At 36.4% G+C, this 21,497-nt stretch overlaps 1 protein-coding gene across 3 annotated transcripts in view; it reads left to right on the forward strand.

Moving 5' to 3' along the window:
• DNTT (DNA nucleotidylexotransferase) overlaps positions 1-21,497 on the forward strand; it is a 110,160-nt gene that overhangs the window by 78,341 nt on the left and 10,322 nt on the right. For all 3 annotated transcript variants that reach the window (XM_046942769.1, NM_205389.3, XM_040702307.2), the window contains 3 exons: positions 1,075-1,177; positions 7,299-7,562; positions 8,971-9,054. In XM_046942769.1, the coding sequence (XP_046798725.1) occupies positions 1,075-1,177; positions 7,299-7,562; positions 8,971-9,054 (451 nt within the window). The remainder of the gene's footprint in view (positions 1-1,074; positions 1,178-7,298; positions 7,563-8,970; positions 9,055-21,497) is intronic.

The following is a 21,497-nucleotide window of genomic DNA, read 5'->3' on the forward strand; positions in this document are numbered from 1 at the left end:
TATTTTCAGAAACATCTCCTCTACAGAAGTGACTCTGCTTTCTCCATAGGCTGGCCTGATTACAACCAATAAATAAATGTGTACACAGTCCTTACTGCAAGATTTCAAACACAATGAATAGTTTGTATTGGTTCTGCAGTCTTCAGATGTTTTGCAATCCAGGATAAATTTTAAGACTTTCTCAATTATGTTATGATTCTGAAAGGAAACAATCCAGATAGCTTGCTTTTTCCTGTTTTCTAGTGATAACTGCATCTTAATATGACTTAGACATAACATAATTTGCAACTAGATGAAAAGCAAGTTGAATGTCTAGATTTAAATGTAGGAAAGAAACGTTATGACATCATTTTTCTTTAAGAGCATTTGCGATTAAACTGTGCATATGGATATAATTCTAAATCCCTAGTAAGTCTAATAAAAAGCTTCAGTCACGTTAGGCCTGAATTTTTCTCAGAAAACCCCCCAAACAAAAGGACAATTGAATAATAAAAAATTCAACAACAGCCCAAGATCAGTCCCTGCAAAACACAACATTATGCTTAAAAGAGAAGAAATGTAAAATATTCAGAGATTATGCCTGTCATTAAAAAAAAAAAAAGAAAAGACAATCACGCTTTTGTTCATTAAAATGTCCATCAAAAGCAAAAGAAGAATGTTTAAGACTGCATTGTTTAGACTGGCAAGTTTTTTTCTGCTGTTACTGTGCTGGATTCCTAGGATGTGTTATAGTATTTTGCTTATGATTTTTTTTTCCAGCAATGACTGAAACTTTCTTTTCTGAGACTTAAGGGGTAGAAAGGGATTTAACATCATTAAATGGATCTGCGGTATCTAATTGAACAACAGAGAAAATGCATCAAAACTTCAAATTATTAGTTAACAAAGCAAACTGACAGACCTGATAAAAGAAAGAGAAGATTCAATTTTGATTGTGTTTCAGGAAACATCGCTATCACTTGATGCTCTTTTTATAATGTAGCCAAATATATATATATATATTGTCTTTAAAAGTAGTGTGAAATTCACCAAGAATTTAACTCTTTTATTCTTCTTGTTATTTATTGCTTTCAGGGGTAAGAAGATTGGGCATGATATTGATTTTTTGATCACCAGTCCAGGACAAAGGGAAGATGATGAACTTCTGCATAAGGTTGTTAACTTATGGAAAAAGCAGGTATGAAGACAATAACATTTAGCTCTCTCTCTATATATATATGTTATAAAAGCACTGAATTAAGCCTATGCAGTACTGAAGTTGACTCTTTTTCACATATTATTTCACTGTTTTGAAATTGGATGTTATTCTACTTGATTATTAATCATGACTATCTAGATATATCCTTCAGCTCAGAATGCTGCAGTTGAAGGCTATATCAGGGGTACTATGTGCATTGTTATATCTTCGTGTAAAAATCTGCAGTTGGTCAGAGGTAAGAATTTAGGCTAAATGGAGATTTGGGTGGCACAGTAAAACTGTTCTTATACTTAAATAATAATAATAAAATATTATATATATGTATATACATTCTCCCTGAAATTGAAGTACTTTCTCCCAGGTTACTGTTTTTAATTCAGGGAGTTCTACTGTAAGTATAGTGGACTTCTGTTACCATATGGTGTGACGGGAGCTAGTCTGAAAGCTTGGGTATACAGCTTCAGGAATTCTGGCTTCCTTTCAGCGCATAGATTAACAATTTTCCTGGCTTCCATTGTGAGAATTGTTGTAGCCCTTTATGATGTCTGTATTTTTTAGACTGCACACATTTCACAGATGAATTGTTAATCTAAGTTTTTTTTTTCTATTCAGTTCTCTTCATTTCCAAGCAGCTTTAAACTTGGAAGATTTTCAATTTATAATAGGTGGAGGTAACTCAAAATGTTCCTGGGTCAGAAATACAGCATGTTGGAAATAATAAGTTTTGTTTCTTTTTCTGCCTTTCTGGCCAGCTAAGATATTTTTGACATTTACTACTTGTACTGTTCAAAGGAACTGAGTACATTTCAACATGTCAAAGAGCAGCACTTTGTCTGAAGTGAATCATCAAATGCCCCACTGCTAAGCAGTCAGCTTTCAGTGCAGGTAGCCTGGACAGAATGCATTTGAACTTATTCTTGACCCCTGGACTTTAATTAATGTATAATGAGTTAAGAGATTTAAAAAACAAAACAAACAAAAACACAAACAAAAATCTGATGGAATAAATGTTATGTTTGAGAGCCTTTCTACTGGATTTAATGGCAGGTCATCAAACTTGATCTTTCCTGATACAGTCCTAGTGGAATTTCTCTTCCTTCAGCTGACTTTTGGTCTTCAAAATACTAAAAGACTATTACTAATTTTGTAGATCTCTCTGATTTCCATCATAATTCTGTATGGAAAATGTATGTATTGAAGTAGACTTCTTGCAGATAGACTTTATGCTGCACAGAAAATAGTGAAGCTGTGACAATTAATGATTGCTGAGGAGCAACTCTATTTTTATCTGTTTATTATTTCTGTAAAGCTTCTTCCTCAGTTATCCCACTCCCTTAATTCCAAGCAAAGCTGCATTTCTTCTTGTAGCTTGTGCTTTTGCCTTCTTAAGCAGACTGGAGCTTCTGGGAAGCCATGTGCCTCTATCCTCCAAAATCTCCTGTGACTCTTGGGCCTGTCCCCAAGTGCAGCCTTTCATCCCTTCTCCCATTCCATCATATTCCACTTACCTTAACGAGAGCAGTGGTTGTCTGAGAAGTCTGGCAATGGTAGAAGATTTTCAGGTCACCCCAAGGTGTTTTCATTAAATGGAATTGAGAGATAGAAAATAAATTGTTCCTGTTGATTTTTTTTTTTTAAGGATAAAATTTGTCAGAAGTGAGTGCAGTGAGAGAGCAGGAGGTCAAGGGTTTGGTGAAAAGATTAGGATTTCTCTAGAGATCCCAGCATGAAAAAATTATCAGAAGGGGGGATGCGCAGTGGTTATAGAAATCAAACCCAAATAAGATTGTTTAAACCTATGGACAAATATTTTCAATGCTCTGTTTTTTTTTTTCTTTCCAGAATTTCTGTGGCTTACAACACTCTACATCTTCTCTACTGTGGTAGTTGTAATATACAGGTTTTTACCATCACTACTGAGAAAAATTAGCTGCCAGCAAAATCAGAATACAAAAAGAAAGAGAGAAATTATACTCTTCTTGCTTTTTTATTAGCTTTGGTTTTGAAGAGGGAAAGAATAAAAAAAAGAAGAAACCTAAAATGCTGTAATACTTTTTGACAGTACACCTGTCGGCTGTTTCTCAGCTTTCCAGTTTTGTGCTACTGCTTCGAAGCCCAGATTTATCAAAAAATGTCACTGAGGTCATGATGTTGCCTTCCTTTCAGCAGTTCTTAGTGAAGGATTCTGCAATGTTTAACTTCTAAACTACGAACCCTACCCTTATTTGAATAGTTTAAAAGGGCCTTTTTCTTAGCTGAAAAGTTTAGAGATTCTTCTTTTGCAAGCTGCTGGGAACTAAGTGGTTAAATCAACACCATTATGCTTTTGATGCAACATCATCAGGGATGAATGGGCTGAAGTACAGAGAATGCAGAATCTCTTCTGAATTTCAAAGTAGCATGGGTAAATGGAAAAGCTGCAATGCAGTACACAGGTTATGGTTTTAATCGTTCCAGGAAACTTCTTCAAGGAAGTAAGAAATTAATTCCTCTGTGGGACAGAGCTTCATGGGAAATTCGTAGGCAAACAGGCTGAGCCATCTGTGTCAATACAGCTTCATTTGTATACTGTGTAAAGAGTATTTTGTTTTTCACTGAAAACCTGTAGAGCTATATTTAGCACTGTGCCTGATGTTAGATATGTACCATGAAGAGGGGAAGAAGAGATAGCATTGGTGCAGGCATTGCTGCACTCTACTACATATATATATTTTTATTCATGTAAGTATAATGTTGCATTATCTCATGTTGCCATTTCAATTTTCTTTTGGCTTTTAAGAGAATGGGGAATATGTCTTCCTGTGTATACTTTTTTCCAGCATTCTGTGGTCTGGTTTAGACTCTATCATTCACCTTTGCTGAGGTGAACAGGTCAGAGAAAGGAAGACCTGATGCCCCATTGGGGTGAGTGGAGAAGAAAAAGTGAGTGGTCTAGCTTTTTCATTACTGGAGAAGGTTTTTGTAAACAGGGTTCACAGAACAGCAGCACATGGATTATTGAGTGACAGCTGGATTTCAGTAGCAACAAAAACTGTTTCTGAGACATGACGCAGAAACAGTTACGAAGCCGAAACAAAGAGCTTATTTCTTTCAGATGAATGCTCCCTCCATGCAAAACTGTATTCACTTCGTCTAAACAAATGTTGCCTCACCTTTTACATTCTGAATTTTTCATTGAGCATTTTGGCTCAGCTTCAGAAGAAGTTGAGGGCATTCTTAACTAAAACAGACTCGTGCATGGAGACTAGAGCACAACAGTGGGACATAAGAGAATTTTGTTTAAATTTATTTAGGCAGAGGATGGGGCTGAATGTGACTGTCCAGCCTCTGAAATTATTGCATAAAATAGGCAGAAGTATTCCTCTTCTTGCTATGTTTTACATAAAGGTCCCAGCAGCTGTGGCAGTTCTTATGAAGTCTGATATTTCTGGTGTGTACTCCATATATCTATATGTGGTTAAGTATGTATGCGTGTAAGTATATTTCCCTTATGTATATATAACTTGTGTATGCACAAATTTATATATATATTAATTTTTAGACGTGTAGAATCGAATCTCTTCCTTAATTCTGGGTAACTTTATAGCTTTCTGGGCTACCTTCTTCAACACTTGGTTACCTGAGAGGTCCCCCATGTAGCGTATGCAATTCCATCAGTCTTTCTTGCCCACCAGTAGAAACGGTGGATGTTTCCCTCATAGCATGGAGGGAAACATCTTTGTTCCTGAACTCTGGTGCTGGGCTGTGCATTCCTGTCAAAACCAATCTGTTCAGGACACGCCCAGAATTTCAGACCATTTTTCAGCATAGGGAATTTCAAGTTCTTCAGGTTGGTAAAATTGGCATCAACGGGACAAAGACAGCTGCATGATTAGGCAGCAGCTGTAAAGTTTTGTATTGCTGATTGAGCCTTTGATGCTGTTTCCTAATGATTCTTCACTCTAGCTGCATTGATTGCTCCCAGGAATCAGTTCCTTGAGCTGTTCCAATTTATAGAATTCCATTTGCCTCACCTAAGTAGGGATTTTTCTGTGTTGCAACCTTGAACTAACATGCCTACAACCTGCTTTGGATTAGTTGTAGATATTTCACTGAAAATAATTCTATTCTACTTCAGTAAACTCTCTGAAAAGGAGATTAAGAACAATAACATAACTGTATTTCAGAAGAACATGTTGGATTACATTTTCAGGTGGTATAAAACTATATTACTTATCCATAACAGAATTAATTCACCTACCAATATTAGGAATAATGACTGTAATGTTAAAAATGGGATAGAATTTCATTTAATTAAGAGTAGCAAAGAATAGCGAAGACTGTATTTGGATTGATTCTTCAGCTTTTGATTCACATTTTCCCGCAATTTGATCATGGATCGACTTCACTATCAATACTATTGGTGTGCCAGCACTCAGACTATTTAAGTAAGTGTGCATAATCACTTTTAAAAGGGCAAATTGTTGTGATTATTGACATAATTGCCCTAAAAAAATATCAGTCTGTTTATCTTACCGCAGAAGTGTGAGAGGTGTGTTTGATCTATATGTAGATTTAAAGAACTGGGAAGCAACTATGATAAGACAGCTGATAATTACTGTTTGGCCTGTTATCTTGAAGAGAAAACTAACAGGCTCGTTTAGTTTGGGTGTGGTTAGTAAATTCAGCTTAGTAGTTTTCCTTAATAATAATTAAATGTGTTAATCTATGGAGGAAGTGGTTTCTGCACTGTTGTTGCTAATCTTTATGACAAAGCCACATTTATTTTGCAAAGACAAATCTCAGCAGTCTCTACTTTTTGTGTAGCATTGCAGAGAGAGGCAATTGCAGTGGTCTCCTGTATTTTATGAATCTATAAAATATAAATTAAGGTTGAGTACCGGGAGTCAAGCACACATCTGAGTGTTTTCATCATGTTGGAACCGTGCTCAGAAAGTGGAATCTCTTTGCCAGCTGAGCCCTTCTGATAGACATAGTGTCAGTGATACTGCACATTGCTATATTACTGCATATCAAGCCCCATTTCTATTCTGAAATCCCAACCATGACTCAAGGAAGCAGAGTTATGGTCAATACCTGCTTTATTACTTTGCTGTTGTGTATTTGATGTTTTATATTTGCTAAAAATGATGTGCTGGGTAGCAGAGAAAGGGAGGCTGGTCTCTGTCACATCCCAGGTGCTGTGCTTTGGGTGAGAAGTTCTCTGCAGGGAGTGGGGGAGATTACTCTTCACTTGAGGGTGACTGAACATGGAGAGATTTAAGAACCTTTGGGAGTACAGGGTAAGTCTGAAATGCCTAGGAAATCAGTAGCCTTGGAAGTTGCCTAAAAATGCAAACAAAAGGCACAGAAACAGGGCTGAGATATGTCAGAAAGATGCTTTTCCTAAGGACCTTAAAGTGCAGAGTTTACTGCAACCCCAGGAACTGTTGAAAGGTTGCTGGCTACAGAGCTGGAGTAAGCCACTCTCTCTTCTGACCAGCCTTTCCTGCAATGCTGGATTAGAAGGAATTCATTCACAACACTCTTACTTCTATTTTTATTCTCACTCTGAACTGTCTTTATTATTAAATCATGTTTATACTTTAATAAATTCTGACTATTTAGGTTCAGCATTTTTTTATGGTTCACTCCCCACAAACAGAAGTCATGATCAGGGCCATGTCACAAGGAAATCTCACACAACAGATAGTCCAAATTCTTTGTTTGGAAACTGTCACCAAGATTGTTCTCTCCCCTAATGTGTTTTACTAGATGTCTGCCTTGTGAGAAAGCGTCAGTTGCTACTCCAGAATTTCTGTTGACATCAACCACAAAAGCCTTAAGGGGAAGGCAAGGAGGGGAAGGATCACAAGTATTGTCTTCTTAGGACAAAATATTGTCTCTACCAGATGACTACCACCGTAAATTTCCCTCCAAGAATTAGCTAATATTTTTCCAAAAGTTACATTTGGTTTATTGTCTAAACTTTGTCCAGACTTGGCTATTCACAGTTCTGTGTTTACTGAAATTGCATTTTACAAAAAAAAACTTTAATAGCTATCCAGAAAGTCTGCCATTTTAATCCCGTGATTTAATGCCAGCAATGTCTTCTTTTTAGGGCTTACTTCTGTATTGTGATATAATTGAATCAACATTTGTTAAAGAGCAGATCCCAAGTAGGCATGTTGATGCCATGGATCATTTTCAGAAGTGTTTTGCAATTTTAAAATTATACCAGCCAAGAGTAGACAACAGCAGTTACAACATGTCAAAAAAATGTGACATGGCAGAAGTCAAAGACTGGAAGGCAATCCGTGTGGATCTGGTCATAACCCCCTTTGAGCAATATGCATATGCTCTGTTAGGCTGGACAGGCTCCAGGGTAAGTAACCATAACAGTCTATTTTTCTTAGCACTGCTAACCTATTTTTGCTTTTGCAGGACTACTCTGAATTCATGGAATTTTAAAAAATATTCCTGTTCTCCACATCTCAAAATCAGTGATCTTAGGTTGGAGCTGTTGAACTCATCACTGATGAGTAGCTAATGTGCACTTTCCTTGAAGCACAGTGTGTAGGTTTGTGGAATGAAGAGCTTGATTTTCAGTCGCTTACATCACTGAATTTTACATCACGCTAGTGTTAACAAGCAGTTTACATTGTTACTGAGTAAGGAGGTGATTAGGAAAGTGTTATGGAATTATCATAAGGATGTTATGGGACATTTACCATTTGGGGAAAAAATGTTCTGATTTGGAACTTAATTTGTTTCATAGGAAATTAAAAAACAGTTTGACCTTTTTCTCTTTGGATTAATGATTCTTTTTTGTTTTGTTTTTGTGTCAGTTTTGCTTTATTTGTGTATTGTTAAAAATAATAAAACTTTAAAATTTACTAGGTAGCTTTGAATTGAAATAATTTTTTCTCATTAACATTCTAATATGGAAATCAAAGTTCAAATGATAGCTACTTTCATAATAGACGTTCTAATGAGGAGTTGTTGTAGTGAGTATAACATAAAATAGCTCCATATTTTCAAGATAAATTCTATATAATTGCAAACTCAAAATTCAAACAATTAATCTTTCTCCAGACAGAATTAGTAAATAATTTACATTCTTGCCCTCTGATAGTACATGGTATTACCAAGAGCTCCTAAGCCTGCTCTGAATGAGATTTTTTATGTTATAGAGGCATTGCCATTCTATTCTACTTAAGTTAATCTGAAGCAGGGTGTTTTATATGAGGCCAGGTACTGCTATTGATGTGTTCTCTTGCTGAGCTGATGAGTTACTTCAGCCACATTTCTATTTTGAGATAATAAAATGTATTTACTTGGATATTGGATTAAGTCCTGCAAAATTTGGGGTCCATCTTATCCAGGAGGTGTCTGGCTACTTAAAAGCCCTTCTCAACTCTGCAGGTGGGTGTCTGCTCTGAAGACATAGTTTGAGAGGCTCTTTGTAGGCAAGGAATCTATCTTTCTCTACCTTGCTCAGCTTCTGCTACCTGATGAGATAATTCACCTAGAGACTGTGGGAGCCCATAGTATGCTGTATGTAGCCTTGCTTTCTCTTGTAGTATCCAGCTATTCTCAAACCAGCCAACTGAAGTGATGGATTATTTCCCATCATTCCCCTTTCAGATGATTCATTTGTTCGAATTATTATCTTTTAATAGAGGTAATTTTTCCGTGTTCATTTATTATTTGGTTTGCTGTTAGGATTCTTATAGAGAGGTAACGATTACGTTTTGTAAGAATTGGTCATATGTGTTCTGTTTTTTTTACAGCAATTTGGGCGTGATTTGCGGAGGTATGCTACTCATGAAAGGAAGATGATGTTGGATAACCATGCCTTATATGATAAGAGAAAGGTACTGTTTGCCCTCAAAAATAAGTTACCAGATTTTTATTTCTGAGCTTGTATTTTCAGATCATTTTTTTATATTCACATATATAAAATATTTTCACTTTAATCTGTATCTGTAAAATAGTCCCATCTTCACAAGATTTAGTTCTACTGACACAGCCTGATTCAGTTTGAACCAGTAAATCTGGAAATCTTTGGCCTAGTTGAGGTAATTTCTTGGAGAGAAACCTCTTCAAAATAGAGAACAACTCATCTGCAAACATTTGAAAAAAGTACTTTATTATCCAGTTTCAGAATGAAAGGTCATTTCTCTGCCATAGGCACAATTTCAATGGGGATTGTACTGACATTTTGGAGGAAAAAAGAGATATTGACTAGTATCTGCTCAACTAAAGGCATCAGGACATTCCAGCAGAGAGAGTGACACCAAGATGAAATCAGGCATCATCATACTTCTAAGGACCTGTATTCAGAGCTCTATGTGTAGTTGTTTCACCAGGCTTGTTAGTGTTAGTGAAATGGTAATAATTCTAGTCTAAATGCTTTTGGCTGCAAGTATACTGATCTCTGCATTTATCTGGTTTAATGTCTGTATTTTTAATGTCTGTATTTCTAATAGGCCATTTTGATAAGAAGCGAAATCAATGTTGAAGATGTTTATTGATGTCATCATAAAGGAAGGCAAAAGTACCATGTCAAGTTTTTACATTAATCCTTCCTCTGTATTGCTTATACAAAGGGGGCTGCTTTTAGCATCTCTACTTACATACAGCATTTTCACATTGTTTATGAGGTGCAGCAGTGATCTAAGTACTCACCCCGTTTCAGCAGTACTCACCCCGTTTCAGCTGTATCTATATGTGCTAGTAAGGCTCAGATGCTAGAGAATACTCAGCTCACACAGAAAAACCCAAGGAAATTATCAGACTAATGATCCATTTAGTCAAATGTTCTGTCTCCAACAATAGTCGATACTAGATGCTTCAGAAGAAAATATAAAATTGCATAGTAGATAAATATGCAATTACACGTCTAAGGGAGGACTTTCTTCATGAACTCAGGGGTGATGTCACTACTTGACTTTCTTTTATATTTTGATTGCTTTCAAAATATAAACCCTTTGCATCAACATGGTGTAGCAAATATTCTTATCTGTAGGTTAATATGTTTTCTCTTAGATAACTTTTTCAGTGTTACAGATGACTGCACTAGTGAATTACAAAGAAGTGACAGTGTTACTCTCTGTGTGCCGCAAAAATTGCCCATGTGGGATGCATGTACATATCATTACATGATACATGTTTCCATGGGAATTTTAGTGGGCTAATGAGAACATTGCACAGGAAAATGATTAGTTTATCTTCACAGTGGCAACTGGGAAGAAAGCTGCTTTTGAATTCCCAAATTTTCAAGTGAGGCATAGTGAGATTTAAGGCCCTAGAAAAACATTGATTGGAAGAGTCCTGTGTTGTCAGCATCTGGCTTGGATTTTATCCTATGGGGTTTCTGCTTCAGGACTTTGAAAAAAACAAAGAACTGTATATATCCATGGCATGTTTCTCAAGACTATAAGCTATAACTGAATCTTCAAATTTTCTTTATGTCTGAGTCTCAAGTCATGTTTCTTCATTGTACTGCCCAAAGGTGAAGAAACAAAATCAGTGGTGGGACCAACAAACCAGATTTACATTTTTTTTCCTTACTATCATGCAGTAATTATTTGACAAGGGCAAGGAAAAGAAAATCCACGCCTATACGGGCAATTCCATCTGTCCTGAACATGAAATCCTTATTCTAGGATCAAGTGAATGGCTCAAGTTGATCAGATGTTCCTTTCTGGCTGGACTCTACTTGATTTGGATTTTTTTTTTCCCCATCAAAATAATACCTATGTCTTTCTTTTCTCATTTAATCCCAGACATAGCCAGTTTGCTTCCAAATTTTTTCTACTGCAAGTTACAGACACACTCCAGATTTTCAAAGAAGGAGTAATGACAGTCTTTCGACACAGTACAATACTGTTCTTTTCTCTCTTGCATTCTCAGAAATACCCTAAGTTTTCCACAAAATAAATCTTTCTTTGAGACAGATACACAATATGAAAAAATTCGTACTAGGCAGCACTGAACACATAACCTATTCAAAGCAGGACCTTTTATCCTGTAGTGTCATTCTAACAATAAAGCAGGAAGAGAGGTACTGCCTCCTTGCCTAAGTGTTCCACTATTACAATCAAATGTGTTAAATTCACAGGATACTTTTTTCTGATTTTTAACTTTGCAATTTTGTGTGAAGTTGTTCACATAAAATACATTTTGAACAAAAAGCCTTCCACAGTGCTACCCAGTGTGTAATGATGTCAGGAGTCCGCATAATTGAGCAATGGCGTTTGCAGCTGTAAAACTTGAGATGAACACCTATGGTACAGGAGGAGATATTTGCAGTAATTGTATGTCTGGGATGTGTGGCTGCTAAAATTGATCCAATATCATAATGACACTTTTCTTTGAGGAGTAAATCTTCCTTTCTCAAATTAAAGCTTTCACAAAACTAAAAACAATCAGAAAGCAAACATGCAGCCTTATGCATGTTGATTAGGGTCCCACAAGGTAACGTTAATTAAAGTTAATTAGGCACCATAGGTAAAAAGTGAATCACATCTTTTCCAAATTACGACTCTTCAGCAAAGTGGGAGAGTTACCTGAGGTCACCGTTCTGCCCAGACCAGCTGTCATGCATGGCTCTGTAACAGGCACTGTGGTATGTGTGGTTCAGGAGCTGGGACAAATCATTTCTGCTTTGTTTTTTCATTGGGGACTGCATGTGTGTGTGTGTAAAGTGAAAGGGATAGGAAGGTCAGGGAGAGAAACAAACTCTGCCTTCTGATGAGGACCAAATCCTTTTTTTGGTTGCAGTTAACTGCCATCTTAAAATTTTGCTGTCTGATATAAGAAGTTAATAAACCAAGCTATAGCAGATATGCTTTGCTTATTTTTTTTAATTATCATTATTATTATTAATAGAATGTAACAGTACCAGTAAGAGTCTTTCATTATAAAAGGTAACAGTTTCCTGGTTTGCTCTACATTCTGAAAATTAATTAGTATATTTCATTCTCTTATACTTACAGTTATTAGCCCTTTGGCACTGGAGCTTCCATTGTGTCCTACTGCCTGAAGTGTGATATGTGTCAGAGAATCCCATATTCTCTTGCTGATGGAGTAGCACCAGGAGAGAACCCTGGTTACCTCAGTGAGTTTCCAGAGGGATTCTGACAGAAGCAGGGAACATTAGCATAGCAGTTAGACATCAATTACATAACTTTGCAGAGGGGAACAAAAGGAACAGGTATTTCCTCCAGGGACTCGTTACAAAGTTACACTCTGAAATTATTCCTCAGCCTTGATTATTCTATTCCTCCCCCTTTTACTGTGAATCATTTTCTTACTGTTGTAGTTTTCAGAAGACAGTGTGCAGCTATCAAACTGATGATCTGTTGGTTTTCTAAAATAAGACGGCATTTCATAAAACTTGGTAGGAAAATTGTGATGCCAAGAATTGAAAATTCACTACCAATTATTGGAGAGCCTCTTTTTTCACAATGAGGTGACAAGATGTCCAAATCTATGCCTCTGTAGAATTGTACCCATACGTTTTGCAAATCAGCATTTGTTAATACCAACCTGAAGTATGAAGTGTCTGTGATTTACATCTGCTAGTAGTTAAATGTTATGATGATTTAATTGCTAAGGGAATTAAGGAATTCATTGATCAGCAATCAGGAAGAAAGAGAACTGGTGTGCACCCAGTGTCTTACAATGTTATTACTACTGTTACACTGATTACAAATGGCTTGACACATTTATTGAACAAGGCTGATAAAATTCTCAGTGTAAAACTTTCCTAATTTATGAATCAATCATATGCTCTATAGGTAAAGGAGATACAAGTTTGTTGCTGAGCCATTTCCAATTCCATTTTTCTAAGTAAACAGTAAGTCAGGTCAACTGACACTGATTTTTCCTTAGAAAATCTGAAAGCTTTTCAGGTCTTTTAGCTGAAAATGATGGCATAACTCATTGTTTTTATACCCCTATGTCTTGGATTCAGGGCTACTGGAAACCCACCACAGAGGATTTTTGGTTAGAACATGCACTGCATCTAGATGTAATCAGAAGCAACAGAAATCAGTGCTTAAACACAAATTTATGTATTTATATAATGTGGTCATCAAATCACTGTTTGAACTTCAGATTTTAGCATGCATATGTATATCGCAGTTTGCTACATACTGAGATTTGAAAGACATTTCTTTGATTAAAATTTGTGGTGTACTATGGCAGTCATTGGCAAGTCTTGTCAGCACCGTGGCACCTCTTTAGTTGGATGAAATGGAGCAAGATCCTAGTGGATCAGACCAAAGAAGATACAGCTCTAATCCCTGCTTTATTTCTAAGCACATAAGAGGAATATCATTTGCTTGCATGAGAGTGTAACAAATGTATGACTTACTTTCACTTACAGTGTTTTCTGATTTATGAAGTGATTTTTATAGTGGCTGGCAAGCCACAGGCTTTTTGTCCTTAAAGAAATAGCTATCCTTGAAGTATGAGTGTTTTTCCACTTACATAGTTTCAGCAACATACAATAAGATTCAGGAACAGCAGATTTTGCTCGTTGCTCCTTTACCAACCTCTGGTGATGTTCGCTAGAGTACTCTTGACATGCAGAGGGGCACATGAGAGGGGTGTCTTAAGCTGGGCTTCATGATTTGGGATTTTTGCAGTCTTTAATGTGGATCAGACTTAAAGTTGTACTGAAATTACTGTTCTCCCATGAAATTGCTCTTCGATGGAGTATGTGCTCTACTTCAGAAAGAATATTCCTTAAAGAAAATCTTCCTCATTCTCCATAATATGAAATTCTACTGACCTATTAGTTTTGTAGATTCCAATGCTGTTTAATTTCCCACATGTACTGTTAACACCACTGTTAAACTATAATAGGAATGACTGTAATAAGGACAACAACAACTTGCCAGGTGTGTAGTAGGTCAGTTTGAGAAGTGACTTTCCTTGTCTTCATGTCAGAAGAATCTGACAGACTTTGGGGTGTTATTTAGAAACCTACTGTGGCTCTACAAGATGTAACCCATTTCTTCCTGCTGAAATCAGAAGTTCATGCATTGCTGAGGTTGCAGACTGTAACTAGCAAACTGAATTCACGTTCCAAATATTTCATCATCAAGAAAAGCTGTTTTTCTTTCTTTTCATTGATTGGCCTTTTTGTTTGTTTGCTATTTGTTGTTGTGTCTTGTTTGTTTTGTTGTTGAATTTTTCTTAAATTCTGATATTCTGACACTTTCTGTTAGCTGTTTCATGGCCTTAGTGAAAAAGCTTTTTGTCAGTCATTACTTTTAAAAATCCACAGGAACATGAATATGCTGGATTCTTTTTTTCCTCCATGTGTCCCTGAATGTTATCTGAAGCTGCATCTTGCAGTTCATAAATTGTAGATTGTCCCAATCCTGTTCTTCATCATGGCTTGTGCATTTGAAGGTCAAACTCAGATATTCAATCTTTGTTATAAACATCCTTAGATTTGTTGCAGTCTGTCTGGATGATGCTCTTTCTGTTCCCTTTGCAATCACTGGTTATAAAAGGTCCTTCTTCAGCTTCCACAAGACTCGACACACATGGTTGTTTTGATACTGTGCCTGTCACTGGTATCTGATGTGCCTATGATGATGACAGTGAAGACAGCTGTCCCACTAACTTCTACTCCTTTTGAGGAATGACAGTGTAGATTTGAAAGAAAGGTTGCATGAGCAAGCTGAATACGATGTAGAGTTTTATCAGTTTGAATCTCCAAGGCTGTGTATGCTGCTCTGAACTTGGAAATGCCATAAATGTGCAGTCAAACCACTCTGAAATGTATCTGTAAAATTTTTCACACATTGCTGGTTTTTGACTCAACAGAGAAAACTTTCAGGAAGAGCTGTTAACATAGGGGGATGGCAATCATATGCAAGCTGAAAATTACATCTGCAGTAGGTCTGTTCTGCCCTGTGGTAGGTATGTTCTTGCCCAGTACACATTTCTGTTTTATCACTTTGTAACAGGGCATACAGTGAGCTGGGCTGAGAGACTGATATGGTTATAGCCAGCCAAAGGATCATGTACCTGTTCAGACGAGTGATGCTGGAAAACATAGTCAAACAACTTTCATATTTTCATGTTCTTTGAAAGTTTTCTGAACCACATCTTAAACCTGATTTGGCTCTCAAAGAGGTGTTGTGAAAAGGAAAAAGCATTTTTGACACTTGGAAATAAGTGACAACTTTATGAGCTGAAGAAAGCAAAAATTGCTGTAATGTGGCCTAAGGAGGTAGTCCAGAGTTTTGGCTATTAACTTGCAACTTGGATCACATATCTAGCCAAATTCTCTCTGTACTATTAAACACATCCTTCAACCTTCCTTAATCTCATTTCAAAACAGCAAGGCTGAATTCCCATGATGTAGAAGCACAGTAAGGATGAGTAGTTAACCACTGTAGCAAGAAACTAGTTCAGTTTAATGAAAGATTTTGATCACTCAATATTTTGTCTTTTCCTCTAAACTATGAGAAAGTGCAAATATTTAATGAAGGATTTTTGGTCATCCAAAATGCCTATTCTCTTAATCAGAGCGCAAGTCAAAATGTTGACACTTTCTGCAAAGGGAAATACTGTTTGAATCTCAGCTTTGGAAACAATCCACAGATGAGACAGTTCTAAACCTCGAAAGATCAGACAGTTCTTGGGGCTGCCAGCTCTGAGGCACTCAGCTTGACTGGCTTCTCTAAGCTCTTGGAGCCAATAAGCCCTGGGGACACCGGCTCTGATGTAATTAGAATGACTTATTTGAACTCAGGCTCCCAGTAGCCTGTCAGGAAGGTTGTTGAGAAGATGGGCAAGCTGACAGAAGCTCAAATAGGCTTACAGTTTTTAAAATGCTTGATAACTTACATTTTATTTATTTATTTATTTCAGAGCAATGTTTTATGGAAGAACCAGATTTAAGGGAGTAAAAAAGTTCCAACAAAATAAAATCTATTAGTGTTTTACTGAGTAGGTCCATTCACATGGCAGTTGCATATTATATTTCTGTGACTATAAATGTTAAATAGAAAGTTTGGTTGCTAGAATTGTCTTCCCGGCAAATATAGGAAATTGCATTCAAGTTCTTCTTAAGCAGCTGAAATCATATGAATGGTTTCCCTGTGGAGATGAGTGCGAGGACACCCTAGCCTTCTTAGGTACAGAAGATGTTTCTGAAAGATCTACTGTACTATGCAAAGTCCAGCATCACCTCTTTTACTGTGGATAAATTTGAGCTTTAGGAAATGTAAAATTTCTCAACCTTTACTATTAAATTCCTAACTAAATTCCCTTATCTGAATTAATTGAAAACTTGTGCCATTAACAAATACTTAGAAACCACTGTTAGAATGTAAGGTACTTGTTGCTTTTACATTTTGGAGGAAACAGTTCCCTGTGGCTACAGAAAATAAGGATATTTAAAACTTCACATAATTTCAACTGTGGTGGGATTCCTTATTTCTCTTTGCTTTCATTCAAGGTATATTAGTTGCTCTTGATGCCATTTGCTGTTCAACAGTTCTTAAAAGCCAGTGAGCATGGCAGAAGTCTTCTGTGCTCTACATTTGAGCTATAATTGTTTTCAATTTCATAAGAGAAGATCTTGGACAAAACAGGAACTGTTTTCACCTGGTTCATATCTGAAGTTCTGAGTTGTATATTTTCCCAATCAGTGTTCTTTTGAGTATGTCAGTGAGCATGGGGGAATTGGGCTGAATGAGAGATGGGGTAAGAGAAAGGATGAGATAGAAGCATTAGGAAGCCACTGGTACTTTTCTCTATACCTGCTTCATAAAGGGAAATTTCTAGAGATGTCATGTGCAGCAGCTTCATGGTTGGATCGTAGCCTTGAAGGAATGTCTCTTTCCTGTACCTTCATCACACCATTTCCCTGCTTGTATCCTCAAACTGACTGTGCAATCTGAGGACTGGATCTGCCTTGTAGATTTAGATTTTTCTAAATCCAAATGTTTTAGCAAGAGTAAGAAAAACACTTGAGTCTAATTATTACTTTAAGCAGTTCAGAGCAACAAAATGAAGTGATGTAAACAATTGGCATTGCTATTTTTTTTTTTTTTTGGTAAAAGAGAAAGGTTTCTTGGCATTTCTAGTGTGTAATAAATTAATTAAATTATTAATGTATGAATATTATTGCACTAACATTGCAAGTTATTGGGTTTTTGTAAGAGGAAGGTCACAAGCTCAGGGTTATTTTGAAGAGCCACTGGAGCCAAAAGCAGTTATTAGTTTTATGCCCTATGAAAAGATGGAAATTGTTGCATTAATGTTTTCTATTGGTAAAGAAATACTGGAAAAAAATGTGACACTATGCAGAAGATTGGATATGACTGATGACAATTTTGCATTTAATAACCACTGTGTGGATTTGAATGACATTAAACATTACTTAGTTGTTGAATAGCTAGAGAGGAGGTTTACATAACTGCTTTGAGCAGTGAATTCACAAGATGCCCTAAAAACTTCATAGCAGGACCCAGATTTGCAAAACATTGCATGCTATAGAGCTACAGCGAAAATAGTAAAACTCTATGATCCCAATTTTTTTAAAGAGAATATTTAGTTTTCCTAATGAAAGTGGTAAAAATATAAAGGGAGTAATTTATGGGGATTTATTTGCTTCCATACTGTGAAGATCACTTCCATGCAACAGTCATCATCAGTATTGCACAATCCTTAATTATTTACCTGCAGAAAATATTCCTATTTAGGGTAATCCTTAACTAATTCATCAAGGAGGGCTTGCCTTGGCTTTCTGTGCATATATGTGTAGAGCCAAATGAAGAGATAATTGCAGCCCAGATAAATGCCTTATATGACTGTAATTATGAGGCTCCATAGTGTTTGTAAGCATGCTGAGTTCTGCTGCTGCCCATCTTTTTCCCAAGTAGCTGCATCACAGACAACCATGGTGTACCAGCAGGCAGCCCAGCCCATTCTGCTTGGCAGTGTACTTGCTTCTAGATTCCCCCATGACATTCAGATTTTTCTCTGGCTAAGCCTAAGGTTGTATTGCTGATATGCCACTCAGCCAGTAACTTCTTTTGAGACAAATCTTCCCTGGCAGTGGTCATAGTAGTGGGAAAGGCTGAATCTGTATGGTGAGTTGGCTAGTTAGTATATGCAGATGTAAAACTGAAGATGATTGCAGTAGTAACAAGGAAAGCTGTCACTGCACAGAAGCTGGGACAGCAGAGCACAGAGACAGCGCTGAGGAAGCCAGACAGACTGCAGATGACTGGATTGTTGCCTGCACTTCCCACATCTTTATAAACAGGTCTTCTAACAAAAAGCTAGTTTTCCTTTCCCAGCAGTGATTCTTTTCTGTCACTACCCAATACTCTGGGAAGAAGAGCTGGCTCTGATTCTGTACCCTCACTTTATTACATAAAGACATAATAGTCATGTCTGTTTAACTGTATATTCAACAGTTATAGTCTCACTGTTATAGTCTCAAAATCAGTTCTCTTGTGTCATTTGAGAGTGCTTACTCCACTCTATCACTGTAAGAAGAAGCCTGCCTAAGTTTACTTGCACAGTTAAAGAGACATTTTTTTATGATTTAAAAAAAACCGAGATGTTATAGACTTATTTTGGCAGATGCTGCTCTAAAATTATGAAGTTATAACAGTGAGACAGTCAGCCTGAAGAACATCTCAATGAATTAATCATGCTGCAGCTGCAGAGTTTGCTTTAGATGTCTGCAATAATGACTGGATTAAAGCTAAAGTAAACATAGATATCCAAAGTTTATAATATTGATTTTCAGTGAGATCAGTTCTTCACATAATCATTACTACAATTAAACACTGAGCCATTGTAAACAGATGTACACACTTTCATTTATGTTTCAGTTCTTCCTCTCTGAGGAAAGCGACAATTGCAGATGTGATTTGGGATATTTGTTCTTTTTGCACCTGCTCTATTTTCAAAAATTAAGAATTAATCTACTTTTTTTACCCTCTGAATAAATTAAAAATGGTTATGCGTTTTCCTTCAGTGTGCTTCTCCTCTGTGTTCTTTGCAGTTTAAATCTTTTACAAATAGCATGTGAGAGTTCATTTTTACAAAGGCTGCATGTAATTTTTGTAGATTTTGTAGCAAAATTTAATCCCTTTGTAATAGCAAGTTGTACATCCAGCACAAAGATAAATGTCTCTAATTGCTGCTTCCTTTGCTTGGTGTGTTTTCTGAACACAACTGTGAAACCTGGATTGCTGAAGAAATGGGAGTTGCATAAATGCATGGATAGTACCAGATTCAAAACATTTTGAGACTATCTTCTTATTCATTTTAATTTTTAGAGAGCTAACAATTTCCTTGTGTTTTGATTCAGTTATTCATTCAGTATACTTGGATAAGTTATAAATTATGGCACGCAGTCTCAGATTTCCTCATAAGCAACAACAACAAAAAAATATATTGAGAAGCGAGGTAGAGAGCAAGTTGGAAAAGGGAAGAGTCAAGTGTCAGAGAGGAAAATGAGATACAAGAAAAAAGAATGGAAGTGAGAATGGAAAACTGTGGTGGATAAACAGATTTGATAAGGAGTGACTGGACAAAACAGTGGGAAATGAGAATCTCCAGCAAAGGGGATATGTGGCTATCTGCTACGTTGTGGGTGGGGGGAAAGTGGTGGTTGAAGAAACAGAGATGGAAAGGGACACGAAAAATTATGTCTGGGGTTGGAGATGAATGAAAGAAAACAATAAATAAATTCATCATTAATTCTCCTAAGGTGGCAATGAGAAATGCGTAAACTTCCAATTGCCCCAAATAATTGAGGAAACAATGTTTATCTCTCTTTAATCTGGAATATGAAATGAGTGGAACCTGAAGATAAATTAGAAATCTGGAGAGACAGACTACAGGGAACTAGGAAAGAGATGGAGCTAAAACAGATAGAGATTGAAGGAGCCCAGCTTGCAAAGACAAGACTGGAGATAGGTTAGCCTGCAACCGATGATTGTTGTCGATCCTGTCAACAAACAACTCTGTGGCACTGCATATTTCTTCTCTAGTGAAAGAGGCCCAAGTATGTTACAGGAATTGAAGGAAGTTTTATTTCTTTGGAGAAAAAGAAGTCTCAGTGCATATACAGAAGAAAATTAAACTAAGATTAAATGCAATTAACCATATTTCAGGATTTCTCAAACCTCAAATCTTTGATTCTTGCTATTTCAATAATATACTTTTAAAGTACTTTATAATAATCCTTTATGAATTACACTCAACTGTGTTTCCAGGATTCCGAGCATTTTTTCTTATTTCATTTATTCATATGAAGCTATATAAAGACAAATACAATACGATGAAAGCGTTGTACAAGGCAAAGCTATTGTAAATATCATAGTCTAAAAGCAAAAAAAGAAGTCTAACTAAAGCTGGGAAATAATCCCAGCTATCATTTTAATGACTTTGTGATAGGATGCAAATTGTCAGAGAACTACAGAGGGCAATAAGTAACAGTGCTTTTGTCTGCAAGGAATCTTCGGTATTAGTTGCAATAACATGCCACTTGTTGACAATTTTTGCCAGGGTTGTCAGACAAAAAGTTTCAAGTTTTTATTCCCTTTGTGTGCCCAAAACTGAAAACGTAGTCTGGGTAGTTGTATATAGTGTTCTTATGTATTGTGGAGTGTTTTTAATTATCAAAATCATAATGAAGGTTTGAGCACTTAACTACAGAGCGTCTTGCAACAAAATAACCAGGCATCTGTTATTTTAAACTGAGAGTAGTTGCACTTAATGCTCAACATCGTCCTGTTTACAGACTGACTTCTGGCAAATAAAAAGTGCTCATTCAGTCAATTTAGCAGATAATTTTCTTTAGAATGTTATTTTTAAAAATGTCAGCTCTTCAGCTCAAGTCTTGGTTTCTCCTTCGTTTGTTTCTCCTTTACCTAAGCTGCTAAAGGAACTTTGCATGAAGAGATTTTGTTATTCCATGTTATGAATAGTGTATAGAATAGCTGCCTAAAATATACTAATATTAACATGAGAAATTTATCATATTCAGCAGATCTACTTGTTAATGTTCAGAAATTCAGATATGTGAATAAATCTATAATTAGAGCTGGGGAATAATTGCAAGAGAAAGACTTGAGAACAGTATTTCTGATTAAAAGTACGGGACATGTCCAGTGGTAAAATGAAATGAGGAGTCATGAATTTCATTTATTTTGCCTTCAAAAATTATTAATCCCCAGAATTATTAGAATAAATTCTACTGCACTATTTTGCATCAATGCCATTACACATAGTTTTGCCTGAGGGTATCAAGTCAATG

Source organism: Gallus gallus, chromosome 6 (genome assembly GCF_016699485.2).
Source record: "Gallus gallus isolate bGalGal1 chromosome 6, bGalGal1.mat.broiler.GRCg7b, whole genome shotgun sequence".
Lineage (NCBI taxonomy): Eukaryota > Metazoa > Chordata > Aves > Galliformes > Phasianidae > Gallus > Gallus gallus.